Source organism: Notolabrus celidotus, chromosome 4 (assembly GCF_009762535.1).
Source record: "Notolabrus celidotus isolate fNotCel1 chromosome 4, fNotCel1.pri, whole genome shotgun sequence".
Lineage (NCBI taxonomy): Eukaryota > Metazoa > Chordata > Actinopteri > Labriformes > Labridae > Notolabrus > Notolabrus celidotus.
The window spans coordinates 33,855,388-33,872,372 of NC_048275.1; the positions used below are offsets into that span (position 1 = coordinate 33,855,388).

The window sequence follows — 16,985 nt, forward strand, 5'->3', positions numbered from 1 at the left end:
TTTAAAAATGCAAATATTTTATATTTGATGCCTTACAGTCATTGTTTACATTCCAATGTGGATATCGACATATGAAAACTTCAAAGTAAGTCCTTTGGATCCGCTTTAACCCAGGTTATCATTATTCCTTGTCATCACATGTAACACTTGATTTGAACATCACATAAGGCTGAAGTCTGCAGCTAAGACTCTTCTCTACACTAAGTTTTTGTCTTTTACAGAAACAGCTTCTGCTCTCCCTCAGGAGGACGGTCACTGTGATTGGTCACGCAGCATCCCGCTCAGCTCCTGCAGCTCTGTGATGAGCTGCTCCAGCGCTGCGACGCCGTCCTGCAGCCCATCGTGAACCTGACCCGTGGCCACATCAGTGTGCATTTGCTGGAACAGAGAAACACAAAGAAACTTGAAAAACATCATGATGCAGGGCAGCCAGGGATCATAGTACACACGTTATTTTAATCCTACTGGATGCTTTGAATGCGACGTTAGACTTTTTAATATAAACTGACTGTTTCTTTATCAGTCAGGAGAATAAAAGTTGATGTTATTTCTGATTGGTCATGAAAGTTTGAACTAAAGTCAGTTTGATTGGTTAAAAACACAAGTAACTACAGGCAGATTCTGAGCAGAGCGTGCTGCAGTGGTTCACTCGTCTTCTTGTGTCTGGAGTGGAAACTGATGTGGATACTTGCTTCAGCTATTGATATATCTAAATCAAAATTATTTCAATGATGTGATACATCCAAAGTATACCAAAGTTAAATAATTAAAGAGTTTAAATGTGACTAAAATATACACTGAGGGGATCATTTAAATAAACTCTCTCTGCTGGACAAACTCTTTCAGTTTCTTTACTTTTTAAACACCTGCTGAGCCCGACATCGAATCTCAAACTCAACAGCAAGTTAAATGTAAGACTTAAGATTGAAGGCAACCCGCTGAAATAATCACACATCATAGTCACTGTATATCAAAACGTTGTTGAAACACTTAACAAATTATTCCTTCTTCATACTCTGCTGTTTGTGCTCTCTGACTGTCAGATAACCTGCTGAGGGTGCTGATCTGCTGTAAGACATCCTAGGTTAAAAGGGAAAGCTCTGATGTCTGCAGGATCTTACAAATGTAAATTCAGTCCTGTGTCTCACACAGCTGTGAAGAGCTTTTAGGGAATTATTAAGACAGAGAAATTAATTTGTGGTCTTCAGGGGAAGCAGTGGGCTGTCATTGGTGGACTGTACCTTCGCTTTGGTGACCAGACTCCTGAGGCTGAGACGGGTGGAGGAGAGCATCTGAAGAGCTTCTTTTGAGTTACTCTTCTTCTTACTGCAGCTGATGGTCACTGAGAAACAGAAAGACAGAAAGAGAGAGAGAGAGAGTTTCAGAGAACTCAGGATGTATGACAGTTTCTTTTGTTGCTCCTGAATTTAAAGTTATTATTTCAGCAAAAGATGCCAATATCAAGTTTGAGAAACATTTAGTACACCAGAAGAGGAATCCCCTTTATATGTAAGAGGTTTTTTTTTACCAACATAATTGGAGAATCGCTTCAAATGTTTAGTTTGGTGATGAAACAGAGATATAAAATATGTCAAATGTCGTAAAAATCGCTGCAGTTTGCTAATTATAAGCACTGATAATAAATAAGAAATAATTTCCTCATTTACTGCTCTCAAACCCGAGGAGGACCTACAGTCAACAGAGAATTCATCTTTTAAAGAAGCTGAACTCCTTTTCAGTCTGTCCTGTTATTCTCTGTCGTTTTAATCAGTCCTTAATTGAGAGTCTTTTGTGTTTCTCTTTCATCTGCTGGTTTCACAGACTCTCAGTCAGGGACAGAAACTGGCTGAACAGTTTTTATTGTTGAAACCTGTTACAAAATCATCACCATCAAACAGAGAGATCTGAACTCTTTTTGTAATCAGCAGATCCTCCAGAAGGCAGTCCCTCCAGGATTTTGCAGGATTTTTTTTGTGATTGTTGCGGCCCAAATAGCCTGAATTTGCGACAGCTTTTTGAAAAAAATGCGGTGAAATTTGCGAATTTTTTTTGCTTTTTTCCCCCAATAACATCTCAGGGACAAGTAAATACGCTAAATTACAGTTGTTTTTAGAAAACATTCTTCACATGTGGTCACTGTGACTGTATTTTGATTCTCTTGATTCACAGAAAAATGCCATGAAAGGTCTGTATTGCACATTTACGACGGTCCCTAAATGCACCTTGCAGCGACAGAGGCACAGACAGTCAGTTCACAGCACTCTGAAATGAATCTGCATCTTTGATGACAAGGAATTGATCAAAACTTACTAAATGTGTCTGATGTATCACCAAACTGGATTAAATCAAGCTGAAGACGGGAGCTTTTTACGGCAATGGCTGCAACAACGTCAAACCTCAAATATTAAACAGACGTCCCCCGGTTGTGTCTTTGTCACTAACGCACACGGGGGGTAAAAATCATCAATGAAGATTAGACAGATGCATGGAGGAGGGAGAGCTGGTTCATAAAGCACACCTGCTGCAGGTAGGTGACCAAGCTAACACTGAGCCCCTCAGATAATAACTCTAGTATCTATAAATAACAACGTCGTCATCGTCCCTTGTCCTGCCTGCTGTCCTCTCTTTTCACCCGTTCTCTGTGCGTGTTTTGTTGTTGAAAAGTGCCGATCAAGTGAGGACTTACGTTTATGTTACAAGGAAGTGAAATTGATGACGAAACCGATGACGTACAGGGGCTGAGATTAATGTAATTGGTCAAATTTGCGGGAAAGTTGTGGTGATTGTATAAAATTGCAAGGCCGCGAAAAAATCACGCTGATTGGTTCAATTTGCGTTGATAGTTGCGATAGCGAAATCGCAACTTCCTGGAGGGACTGAGAAGGGTGATAATATCTTAGTTTCTTCTGGTGATGTTCTTACAGGGGAATTCTCTGTGATATTTTGCTTTACCTGTTTTTAAAACTAACCGCTTTTCTTAAATATTTATCCCCTCTGTAATTAGATTATTAAACTTCTTAAGTTAATTAGATATTTTTATGGACTTCTTAGCTTTTTTTTTTTATCAGACAGACTTATCTCTTATCATACTCATCTTTTATTGATTTTATCCTGCCTATCTTTTACTTATCAGTCTGCTAATACCTGTACTGTAGCTCTTGTGTACAACTCATTGTTGTCCGTCTGTCTCTCTTTGTATTTGTGTTTATGTTTTGTACAAGCTGTTTTATACAAACTGCCCCTAGAGGGACTAATAATGTTGTTTGAATTGAAGACAGTGCTGGCAAAGTTATAGTTTCGAGTACACTGGATATTTATGTATGTCAGTCTCTGATATTTGATGGTGTTATCTCATATTTGTATTATTATATAACACTGAGTCAAATCAGTTGACAACACATTGAAACAGGGTCAGAAGGAGACCTCGAGCGTCACACTTTGAAGCTTTAGCTCACTCACAAGGCTGCCAGAATGAGTTCAGTCCACTGCATCTGAGTTTATACAGATATCACTGATAAGCAGTGTAAACCTGAGTAAAGGTAAACACTGCAGCATTGGTTTTATAACTCTTTAACTTTGTCATGATGAAGTATTTGATCGCTTGAACTCATGAGGAAGACTATGGGACATTTTAAAAAGCTCATGCAGTCTTGAAAACAAAAGGGTCCGGCCCTTTTCAACATTTTTGTGATTCTTTTCCATCAAATTATCCACTAGTTGATTTTTTTGCTGCGTCGATATTTATCATTTAGTACAGCTCCATGCAATATGTCTCAAAATCTGTGATGTCTTTTCAGACAGCAGCTGGACAGATGTTTGACAGGCCACACTCATTGAAGTTCCCTTTGTTGTTTTTATTGTCGGTAATTAAAAAAGGAAAAGTGTTATTTTCCCGCTGCAGTGTATTGTGGGAAATTAAATCCCTTCTGTGTGGTGGAGTCTGCACTGAAAGTGGGCTCAGTGGATGCAGAGAGTGCGCCTTAGGTCCCTGGTGGACTGGGTTTGAATTGAATAAATTGTGGGTTTGGACAGCCTTCAGCTCTGGCACGTTTCCATGGAACGCACCAGCAGAGTCCCCGAGTCTGCAATACCAGAGAAGTCGGGACATTTGAAAACAGCCGTCCTCTCCCACATGGAAGGAAAACTGTCTGCTTCCTGTCTCCTGGTTCCCGCTCTGCCTCCTTGGCCACGCCGCTGCTCTCTGCCTGAGCTGTGACTGTAAAGGTCAAACTGCAGTGATTTATGAAGACACTTCCCTCCTGCTCTGCTTTATCTGTCCTTTGCTTTCTTTTCTTTGGGCTCCTGTGACAGACTGTGGGTGTGTTTCAGTAATGTGAAGTCCAGGCCGGAGGATGAGATACGGAGGCACTTATCTGTGCACTTTTGAAGGGTAATCCTGTTGTGTTTTAACTTTGCCCTTTTTGAACATACAACATTTTCTAGGTCTAAACTACCAATGAGAGCAACAAGATTTGGAGTTGCTCCAAAAGTCTGCTTTAGTGGACGACTGCCAAACAGATGAGACGACTGCAAAGTTATTCTGGGGGGTAAATGTGGCGGATCAAAAAGGTGCTTTAAGAGTATTTGAGTTACGGTAGATTATTAGGAGGTGTGTGTGTGTGTGTGGGGGGGCTTTTCTTTGTTCCATTACGCACTCAAGGAAAAAATAAGGTGAACAGTTAAGAGAAACTTAAATTTAAGAGTAAAGTCAATATACAAATTCTAAAAGAATCGTGAATTAAATCTAAATTTTGAGAAAAAGTTGATATTCTATTTTCTGAATCTGACTGTTTACTTATGACAGTGACTTTACACTTCTGCATGAAATTGTTTATGGTTCCAAACAATCAGGTGATCGCGGTCACTTTTATCCTACCACGTCTTGAGCAGTCCTTGGGAGCAACTCAAGAAGAATTGGTTAGGTAAGGTTAGGTCAGGTTAATAAGTGGTTAAGACCAAAAATATACCTCTGACTTATTTGTATTGTATTTTAATTGATTCTATTTCATTTTATTTTGTTTTATTCTGTTTTATTTTATTTTGTTTTATTTTATTCTGTTTTATTTTGTTTTATTCTGTTTTATTTTATTTTGTTTTATTCTGTTTTATTTTATTTTGTTTTATTCTGTTTTATTTTATTCTGTTTTATTTTATTCATTCGTATTGTATTTTATTCCATTTATTTTACATGATTTGATTTGACTGTATTTGTACTCCATTTTTCCACTTTTGTTCTTCTTGTATATCTTACTTGCATTATCATGTTTGTGATGCTGCAACAACCTAATTGCCCTCCTTTGGGATCAATAAAGTATCTTATCATTTTATCTTAAATAAAGGAAACCTGATCAGAGTGAATTTTTCCATCTTTAAATGTCAATGATTGTTTTTCTGAAGACAGGGAAACATGAATGAATAAACTCTGGATGGATCAGGATCAGTCTGTTGATGTTCTGAAGGTTTGTCTTTTTATCATTGAAACACATGAACTGATTGAACTGGTCAAACTGAGTTTTGTGATGCATGTTCTTCCTGAGTGTCAGAGCACCAACCTTATCCAAAACATTAGAAACACATCAGTGGGCCACAGATAGACGAGGGGACACGCTCCTTCTTTACCAGAAAAACACACGGTAGTTTAAACTGACTCGTCCCACAGACACTGTCCTGGATCATGACGTAAAACAGATCACTGAGCCTCCTCAGATACATGAATAAACCTATCTTCATTTGTTGATCATGAAGTCTGAACCAGGGAGCTTGGAGCAGAGAGTCAACAATGACATGTTCACAGTGTTTAATTGTCCTATGTGAAAGACTTTCAGGTCCCGTGCAGACTTTTAAATTCACTCAAACATATCAAACATCTCTTTTTCAGAGAAGTTGGATGCCGGTCACTCCGAAACAAAGCTCAATCTGAGATGAACACAGCTCCTGTCTTTATGCCTTTGCTCCAGAACATTTGTTTTCACGTCTGATTTAAACTGGTCTTAAGCTTTAATCTGTGTGTAAACACAGCCCTCTGTTTATTTGTGCTGCAAATAGATCAAAGAAAAGCTCTATGCTGCTGTAATTGATTCATTACCAGTGTCATTGTATCTCATTCATTTTTCAGAAGCTGTGGGCGGGGTGTGTGGGTGGGAGACAGTGTGTGTTTACAATGAATGTGTGTTATGTAATGTTTCTTTGTTAGTTGATTTTGTGTTTGTCCCCACTGGACCCACTCAGAAATGAGAAGCTGCATTTCAAGGATCTGTCAGATCCATTTAGTCCAATCTCCTGCTTCACAATGTAAACAGCAGAATAATACTATTTATATAAAAAACTAAATTTGATGAGCTTGTTTACTCTGCAGTAAAAACTAAATCAAGTTTAAGTGAAAGAATGGAGGCAACTGCATTTTATTGATATGGTATATGTAAACACAGTCTGACACATCACAGGGGTGTAGCAGGCTCGACAAAAACTGAACCTCCAGTTAAAGATGATGGGTAGTGTCTCTGTTAACTCAGGCTCTCTGTAGTGGAAATCACTGCATGGACTACCAAAAACATTGTCTGTGAACACAGTTTGTTGCAGCATCCACAAAAGCAGGTCAAAACTGAACCATGCAAAGAGGACACCATGGACCTGAGCCCGTTTAAGATGGACTTAGGTTGAGTGGAAAACTGTCTTGTGGTCTGATGAGTCAAAAATCTGACATTCTTTTCGGAAACCATGGACGCGGTGTCCTCCACTCCAGAGGAGAGGAACCACCAGGCATGTTATCAGTGCACAGCTCAGAATCCCTGATGGACTCTGAATGAAGATCGTACTATTTCAGCAAAAGATGCCAAACCACATTCTGAATGAAACAATGATTTGCAAACATCATATTCTCTTTTTATGAACATTGTACGTCCCAACACTTATGGAGTTGTGGTTGTGATCAAACCGAAGTTTCATGGTGTTTATTGTTGTTCTAACACAAGTCTGGTCCTGCTGGTGGTTTCTGCCTGTTAAAGGAAGTTTGTCCTTGCCACTGTAACTTGCTAAATGCTGCAAAGTGCTCTGCTCATGGTGGATTAAGATGAGATCAGATTGAGTCCTGTCTGTAAGATGGGACTGGATCTTATCCTGTCTTGATGTTGGGTCTTTGTTAATAATAGAACATAGAGTACGGTCTAGACCAGCTCTGTTTAGAAAGAGTCTTCAGATAACATTTGTTGGGATTTGGTGATATATAAATAAATATTAATTAACTGATTGATCATTCAACATTTCGTAAGGCCTAATGAAGGTGATAGGGCTCTGTGTTCATTTGCATCTGAAGCCGGAGAGAAAGAACAAGTTGTCACTGCAGACACAGGGTTGATGTTAGGTATGAACAATCGCACTGAAAGCTGATCTCTTATGTTCCGATCACTAGAAGTCAAATGTTGATGGAATGAACAGCCTCTCTGAGCACTCTTTTTTTCCCTCTCTTCATGTCCTCCTACCTTCTCTCCTGATATAAAAACACACATGCTTGTAGGACAGTTTTCTGGCCAGATAGGGGAGCGTGCCGTCTGCTCTGAGAGGGGTCATGATACAGGAATGTAATGTTCCGTCACATAGAACAAGCTGCGATGTATCGAGTATACTCGACACATCAACCACCCTTACTCTGATGGGTACTTTGATTTCTTCCAGTGTTTTCCCTTTGCCTCAGTTTCTGCTCTGTGCCTCTGCAGAGCAGTGCAGGATGCTTATTGTTGTTCTGTGCATGCTAAACATGTAAACTGAGTAACATGAAATCTTGATGATTGAGAGTTCGACAGATGCTGCAGAATAGAACTGTGCCAATATACGCACTCAGCATGTGAACATGATCAAACAGCGTGAGAGGAAGAGGATGAAGGTGAAGGACCAACAGACACCCCCAGCCTACACTGCCACTCTGTCTCATGTGAGCTCCTGATGTTTAATTCAGCACCACGTGTCTCCCTGAAATGAAAAAACATCTGGGGACTGTAGAGATTAACAACTAAACGGGAATCAGAAACACATCTCTCCCATTTACCAGCCGCTCCTCCCTCCATCCTTTCATCACCCCTGCCCCTCTGGGAAACCGGGCTGATTGGTTTGGTTAGTGGAAGGTCACACAGCCAAGGGTAGAAAAGAGAGTGGCCTTATTGCTGTAATTTCACAGGAAGGTTTGGTCTCTTATCTATCGGGAGGAAGAGATGGAGGGAAACCACGAGCTGACGCCAATAAAAGCATGATGGAGAGCGAGAGTCTGTGAAGGAGTGATTCCTCATCTTTAGATATAAAAACTTGCACCGTTGAGTACAATACATTCACATTATTTCTTAGATTGTAATACAGCTGTGTCCTGCACTACGCTCAGCCTGATCTTGTAGAAGCCCAGTAGATGTGGTGTGTAATCGCTGCAGGTATCAACAGTGTTAACAGAACTGTCAACCCAAACACGTGAACTGTGCTCAAGATATTCACCAACACATGTTCAGATTCTTCCCGTGAGCATACGTAGGCTTCAGTCAGATCAGTTTCAGCCGGAGATTTCCCCTGGGCTTGGTTTTTAGAGGGCAAGCCTCAGTTGGAAACATGAAGTCTCTCACTTCCATGTACAGATCAAGGATTTAGGACAGCTTGAACCAGAGTCTGATGAGTACATGGCCGGTCACTGTCTGTTTAATCTGATCAGACTGAACCGAGGCCGTCCTGATGAAGCCAGCATTTGGAGATTTTGGTTGTTAAAGGGCAACTAAACATCTTCTTTGAACATGCTGACTTAGAAAATTCAGACAGGTACAAAAGAAACCACCTTTCTCCCAGTGCTGAAACAGAGAAAAGGTCATTGTGTTGTTTTGTGTTATTGATTCACAACTTTGGTGAAGAAACTAAATTTATTCTGTAGCTCCACAAAGAGACGCAGGTCAGGTTCTTGAGTTTTTAAAGTTTCCTGAGGTGAAGACCACTTTTATCAGGTAGTGAAATCACTTCTCCCCGTGTGATAAAAGACGTCTCTTACGATCAAATAAAGGAGGAGGAGGAGCATGTTTCACTGATTTGATCATGAGACAACAGACGCCTCAGTGGCAGGGTATCAACACATTCACACATGTTCCTGGACATAAACACCAGCTCAGTTTATTCTCAGTGTGTCTGCAGTCTGACATTTCTCTCACCTTCACCCATGGACACAGCTCTTTGGATCACCTCCTTAAAGAGACTCGGGTCTTTCTCCCAGCCGCCCTTTTGGACCTCACAGCGGTGGGCCTTAGACAAGAACTGTAGAGCCTGAAAGAAACACACAATAACACAAACAATGATTCAAGTTTTAAAGACAGAAATCCAAAACACTCATGGCTTTTACTCAAATCTTATTCACTTGTTCAAGTCTCTGACTGTACTCAGGCTGTCTGTGGTTGTTTGATTTAGCTGACAGCATTATTTAAACGTGATAATAATAGTTAATCTCATCAAATACATTCAGAGTTTACAGCTTTAATATTTCAAATACAAACATTTAAACATTTTTCCTTATTCAATCACAGAATAAAACTGAAGAATAAAGAAGCACATATCCACTCCCTTTTTTTACCTAATGCAATCACCAAGTGTTTCTTTGACAGATTAACTCACCGCCTGTCTAAAGGGAATTTAGTTGATGTGGATAAAATGAGCCGATATGTACCGATACATGTTACCCCAAGTTTATACAGGATCCTCCGCGTCGTGTTACGACTACGCCACGCACTGCACAGCAAATATACTCCCATTCTTGTCAATGTTCATGTTCACACAGGGAGTGCCGCGGCGTGTCTCAGCTCCGCTTAAGATACGCGTTGAGTCTATTTTCGACGGAGCCCTTGCCCAGCATGCGTCAATCTGAACAGAGAAGATTGACCTGGACAGGAAGTCAGGCACAAGGATTGCATGCAACATCCCCAAATAAAACCCCCCCCCCACCATATACAGACTCCCGACCGTTTAAAGATCATTTAAATCAGAAATACGCATTGATTATGGATGCAAGCTACAAACAGCCACAGATCAGTGTTCCATGTCCAGGGTTCCCACTCTTTTCCAGAGATCCTTTTCCAGGACATTTCCAGGACATTTTCAGTGATGATCAAGCTGGTATGACAGTCTAAATTGAGTTCCTAAATAGTCTAATATGTTCCTCTCAGTGGAAGTCTACATTGAAAGACATGCAGTCTATGGTATGGGATATGGCTATCCATGGCAAATTCATTATAGAACAATGCAACCTAAGATGCACAGCACTTTATTAGTGCAACCAAGTAACAATGATGGCCAACTCATCTCAGCTTTCTCTTCTCTCAAAAAATATTAAATGAGCTAAGTAAAAAACAAAAGAGCCAGCAAAGGACTCTGGAATCTTCCTTACTGAAATAAATAAATTACAATAATGATCAGAGGATCAGTGCATAAATTGACCTAAATAGAACTGAATGACAAAAATGGCCACAAATGTTGAATGATGATGTGTTTTTTTTAACATTGTCAGGTCGCATGCAGTCATGTTGGAATAATTTTCCAGGACAATCTGTGATTTTCCAGGACATTTTACTTTTTCTTCTATTTTCCAGGTGTTTTCCAGTACTGGAAAACTGGTCAACTGTTTTCCAGGTTTTCCAGGACACGTGGGAACCCTGATGTCGACTACAACAGGACTTTAAGATGATAACTGTGTCAGAAGGTAACAGGGCAACAACATAGAGCAGAATTATTCATATTAAACTCATCTAAACCTGCAAAAAGGAAACTTTCTAGTTTTGCAGCATACTGAGTGATGAAAGAAGCACAAAAGTAACAGAATAATATCTAAATGATTAAACCACATAAAGGCTCTGTAACCTGTTGTTTATATGTGGTTCTCTCTATACTTGACCCAGCTGATCCTGGCTGCTCTGAGCTGGCGCTATGCTCCCAACATGCATCCTGAGTAGCAGGGCGAGTGCCATTGGACGGTACAAACACACGGCGCAGCCGTAACGCAACGCGGCGCATCCTGTAGAAATTGGGAGTTAGACTGTGCTGCATATGATAATTAAAGCAGAGCGGCTGAGCTATTCAGGCTCCAGTATCTTCTTCAAGGACACTCAAACAAGCTAACCAGAGGAGCCGGTGATAAATGACTGACTGGGGACATAATCTCAGTGTGGAGTTTTCACACGTTATTTGATGTTTCAAGACTTTTTGAGAGTTTGAGTCCCAATAACTGAAACTAACAGAATCAAAGAGCTTCTTTCTTTTCAGAGTTTAGTCCCTTATTAAGTATAATATGTAACTGTCTTTCATTTCATCCTTAGGGCTTCATCATTTTTTAAAGCTGTTGTGAGGAGTTTTTAAGTGGTTGTGCTGTAAGATGAGACTTTTTATCAAGAGGACAGAATCAGTGAAGAGATAAGATGTTCATCTTTGTCCACTGGGGGCGCCAACATCGACACAAAAAGAGTTCCTTACAGGAGCTTTAAGACACTGCGACTCTGCTAATGTCGGACCCCCCTGTGGAGGAAGCAGTGCAGCTCATCTCTTTGCTCATCTGGTTCTCTACATGTGTGAGGTATTCTCTACAGAGAGAAGACTTCCTGATGTTTCTTATTTGCTGAACGTGTCCTCACAGGAAGAAAAGACTGTAAATCACTCCTTCAGATATTAACCTGTGGTAGCTGATCATCAACACAGTGCAACACATTTGGAGATTAGAAACCTTGTGTGTGTCCCAGCAGAGTACTCAGACAACTGAAAGGTTGGTCTGGAGATCGGGTGAAAGACTTCACCAAGTTAAAGTATTCCCAGCACATCTCAGTCGCACAGGAATGATTTGTTTCCCTTGTATCGACCTTTTTTGGCTGAGAGAGCGGAGCTGTGTGAAATGTGTAAGAGCAACGCTGCATTAATTAAAGCATGTTGCAGGACTGCTGTTTCTGACACCGACCTTTTCGTTGTCCTCTGGGTCGGCGCTGTGGCCGTCACCGTACAGCAGAGCGTACTGCCGCCACACCTCGGAGTCACTGCTGTGGCGAGAAGTGACGCGTCCCAGGAGCTCCTTCAGTTTGGGCCGGAGAGTCTCCGCCTGCACGCCCTGACTGTCACTCATGTTTTCACTGACGGCTCTGACCAGGATCTGCAGAATCTAAGAGGAACAGAAACAGAGCAGAGGGAACATCTCAGTGTTAGACATGTCTTCAAAAACATCACGTGATCTGAGTTTGATTCTTTGACACGTTATCTCTCATTAAACAGCTGCACAGCTTCTGCTTCTAAAGAAGGAGGAAAAAAGGAGAAAAGTAAAGGCTTTATGTCAAATGTGCATCCTGTCGTCACTGTTAATGTTGGTAATTATTCTAATCTGCCACAGTTCCTACAAATGGAACCTTTGAAAGCTTCACACAGCTGTGACCAGGCACTAACTTAACAGCTAAAACCAGTTGACCATCTATCACGACTGAGACTGACGGCATGTAACTGAGTGTGTGCAATCCAGGTAACAAATACTGTTTCTTAAAAAGTCTTCACAGTGAAAACTTCCCTTCATTCTCATTTATCTGTTCTTGTGAAATAATCCAAAGAAAGTAGCAAATTCAAAAACATGAGCTGGTCCGTCTGTTCTGACTGACGTCTGTCCACCACAAGACTTTTTTACCATCTTAATACAGACATTTAAAAAACATCTCTAGATGCATGTTTATATTCTGACAATATTCAATCTTTCATTATTCTGGAAATGTGTCTGAAAATAGTAAAAAATGAAAATATGATATAAAAGTTTTCATTAAGCATCAATATAAACTGTGAAAGCAATCATAACTGTGAGAAAACCGAGGTCAGAAAAGATTAATTTTGGGCGCCGTTGGCCTCATGGTCTAAGCGCCCCCATATACAGAGGCCATAGTCCTTGTCACAGCAGTCGCAGGTTCGACTCCCGACCTCTACTAATTGCTGCATGATTTCCCCCTCTCTCTACTCCCAAAAACACAACTTTAAAAAGAAAAGTAGTATAGGAAAGGTTAATTTAGTTGAGGAACAGAAGAGAGCTCTAAGATGAGACGTCCTCTCTCTGTGTTGATCAGATGTTGAATTACTGTAACCGACTAGAAACTTTTTTTTATATGTATATGTACTTCTTTTTTTCCTTTTTTTTTGGAGGGGGGTTTACAACTTTATTTAGATAGGAGAGGACCATTGATAGGGCAGGAAACTGGGGAAGAGCATGGGGGAATGACATGCGAGAAGGGGGCCATAGGCTGTGATCAAACCCAGGCCAACCGCTATTTGGGCGCACAACTTAATTATTAGGCTAAGTCTCCACCCATTACAGAATAATAAAAAAAGTTTTGCTTTTGAAGTGTGGCTGTAGAAGGTACTGGTCTATGGTTATCTGTATTACCCACAGAGGTTCAGCTCGGCCCCTTTGTTGAGGAACCAAAACAGAGGCCAGAGCTCTCAACCGCAACAAACAGGGTCAACTCTACAACGAAATTTAGCTCATTCTAACAAACTGTAACCCAGAAAACTCATGTTGGTGTAGGTGAATGCGCTATTTAGAAATATTTCAGAGCTTAAATTTGCCGTCAGGAAGCCAATTTGTTTTTGCACTATTCTTCAACGCAACAGATTTGTGTTTCTCTGCCTGTAGGTTGGTTAGCATAAACATGCACTGTCAGCTTAGATAGCTCTTTTTGTTCTCAAGGGTAAAACTGCAATGTAAACTGATGGCTCTGTAGGGTTGCTAACACAAACTCCCTCCACTAGGGATGACCAAAATTAATTGATTATTGATTAATTGATTGTTAAGAAATTACTCGAAACACACATTTTTGTTATCAATTTCCCGTCACATGGAACAAACATCATGTGGTCTCATATTACACTCATCTATCAGGGAGGTGTTTTAAGTTTAAAGCATGTTTCGATGTGAATCAGCTGTTAAAGGTGCTGGTGGCTGCGGCTGCGCGTCAGGTCTCCACGTGCGCTTTTTTAAAAGAGGATCAATACAAGACTGCTGCCAACAACAACACGGACACAAAGGTTGACAGCTTTAAACAGGATATTTCCCACCTTTGGATACGAAGGCAACAGACAGGTGGGAAATTCTGGTACGCTACGTTTACAGACCAGCAACATCAGAGCCGTCTGGGCTTTTCTCCAGCGGGACTGATTATGACCCGGTTGCGCTCCCGGCTGACACCTGACCGAATACACATGTTTATTTTTCTCAATAAGAACGAGTAGACAGAAAACTGGACACTGTGAGTCTGAAGTACTTTTCTGTTAGTATTATGAGCCTTCACTTTATAAGATTATGTCCGTGGAGAATATTTTAATGAGCCTGATCGTTGATATTCTGCGTGTCAAACGTGTGCCCGTATTCAATCCCGTCAGTTAGATGCATTTTGTTGCTGTAGAAAATAAAATTTAGGGGGAAAACAACGTATTTGGCATTGTTTTTGACGTGAGAATAATAATGTTTTTTTTATCAATTAATCGATAATTGATTGTTAACTTTTCCAAAAATCGATCACGGAAAATACTTAAAATGTACATCCCTACCCTCCACTGACGCTTCAAACTGCTACCGGAAATATATCAGACTTCTGCAGCCAAAAACAGACAACTGTGTCCGACAGGAATTATATGCAGACGACACTCTCAGTGTGTGTATGAAGCGCTGATAGCTGAAATAGAAATATTCCTATGACTGGTTTGAAAAACTGTGAATTTTTGATGGATTTTAAATGAGTATTTTTTTCTTAAAATTGCTAAATCAAGTAAGCGTGGAGAAATAACCGGGCTATTTATTGATCCTGCTTTTGATTTTGATGATCCAAACTGAAAGCTCATCAGGATCAACTTTCTGATACTTATTGAGGCAAAATCATCCAGGACAGAGATGAGAAGGACTATAATAATCAAGAAGTGCAGTGACTAAATTGTGACTTTGAATCCAGTGATGTGTTCATGACTGAGAGTCAGCACACAGCGGGAATGTTTGAAACGATCAATCAACTCTCATCAACCCTTAACACTGTCTCTCTCTCCAACAGCTCGTCTTTCATCTTCTAAGTTCAGTATTGGCCTCCTGAGTTGAACTCCAGCTGAAATCTGCTTTCTATAAGTTCCCCCCCTCCCACCACAAACTAATGAACCATCTGTCCGGCTTCTTTGGTGTGCGACTGGGCGGCTAACTGTAACGTCATGTCATCTGTTCACACTTCAACACAGGCTACTGGAATTTGGCTCCTGACCTATCGGGCCGTATTTCGTCTTTATTTTCCGAGGAGAAGAGGCCCGAGGTGCTGGTGGGTAATATCTCTCTGAGCGTCTCTCATGTCAGTCCATTTGATGTGACATTTCCTGAGATGAGGCTGAGATTAAATCCATAAAAAGAACTCTTTTTAATGCATCCCTCTGTGCTGCCAATCACGGCGCTGAAAAGCGACATATTGAGGTGAAAACTGAACGGATGACTTATTCAGATCCTGCTGGATCCTGTTAGAGGGTGAAATCTAGTGGAAAAGTAATATCCTCTCTCTGGAGAAAAAGAGAACAACAGAAACTGCAAAGCAGAGTCTTCTATAGAGCTCATCTTAAAGTTTACTTTTATATCACAACGCAGAAAAGAGACTTCTTTCTCCAGAGATGATGCCTCTCTGCAAATCTGTGTGTGTGTGTGTGTGTGGTGTGTGCGTGTGTGCGTGCGTGCGTGCCTGCGTGCCTGCGTGCCTGCGTGCCTGCGTGAGGGACTGTAAGGTTCCTGTGATTCAACCCTGAGAGGCACAAAGCCGAGCCATGTGACCCTCAGCTCCTTTGAAATCTATCAGCCAGTCAAAGCATGTCTGTCACCGGCCCTCTATACATTCCATACGAGAAGAATTCATGGTGGTCTCTGCCACCATCTCTCCTCCACCACCACACCACCACCTCTTCCTCCTCCTCCTCCTCCTCCTCATCTAAAGGCTAAAAACAACCTCAGGAGGTTGAAAAGTATGAAAATGAACAGTGGAGAGATGTTGTTTCTAAAAATGTGACTCTGATCTGATTATGCAGTTAAATTAAGCCGAGTGTCACCACCGGTTCTTCAAAACAGTGTTTAAAGGTGTGAGATGGACGGGAGTAAAAATAGAGGGGTAGAATGGAGCAGTCATTTGAAGTAATGAGACTTTAATGTGAAGGTTTGACAGGTTTGTTCACCGAGCAGGCGTGAAGAGAGCGGACGGAGCTGCATCTTTTTAAAGCTGCTCCACACACGCGGATAAAAACAGATCTCTGCTGGTATAAAAATAGTTTTGCTTTCTGCACATCTGTCCTCCGTTACAAAGCCTCAGACACCAGGAGGGTTGGGATAATGGGCTGCACTATTTTTGGATATATGCAGACTTTTGGATCAGTTATCTCTGTTCAGGTTCATCTTGAAGAAAACGGTATCAGTGTCAGAGTGACCTGGGTTCTGTGAAACTACAGCAGCTGACCAACATGACACCAATGGGGTGGTCAATCAGTGGCTCAGCCCGTGGACATCCCGGTAAGTTATAAAAAGGAGAAACGCCAAGATTACACTCCTGTCTGCTGGTCCTCGTTTAAAAGATCATAATCCTGAGACCAGAATATTGTCTCAGTTCATCTGATTATTGAGGTCAAAACAGATCAATCATCATCAGACAACAGCTGACTACATCGAAGCAGATGCACTCCACCTCCACTCCACATGAACTCTATTCCTGCAGACAGCAAAAGCCTGCTCAAAAATCAAAACGTCTAATTGAAAACCAGATGACATCAGATTAAAATGATCATACTTGTCCTAAAAGATTCAGAATTTAAACGCAGATATCTGTCCTTAGAGATTACTCCACTTAAAGTGCCACTTTACCAGCATGTATCAATAAATAACTGTTTACAACCCTTTTGTCTCAGCAGATGTCGGTCTAACATGAGTCTGGTTCTGCTCGAGGTTTCTGCCTGTTAAAGGA

At 41.0% G+C, this 16,985-nt stretch overlaps 1 protein-coding gene across 1 annotated transcript in view; it reads right to left on the minus strand.

Annotated features, from left to right (window-relative positions):
- The window catches only part of ttc27 (tetratricopeptide repeat domain 27), a 118,047-nt gene continuing 101,062 nt past the window's right edge, over positions 1–16,985 (minus strand). The window contains exons 17-20 of the mRNA XM_034681934.1: positions 11,951–12,148; positions 9,171–9,282; positions 1,242–1,342; positions 1–378 (exon numbers count right to left, since the gene is read on the minus strand). Of these exons, the coding sequence (XP_034537825.1) occupies positions 253–378; positions 1,242–1,342; positions 9,171–9,282; positions 11,951–12,148 (537 nt within the window). The 3' untranslated portion in view covers positions 1–252. The remainder of the gene's footprint in view (positions 379–1,241; positions 1,343–9,170; positions 9,283–11,950; positions 12,149–16,985) is intronic.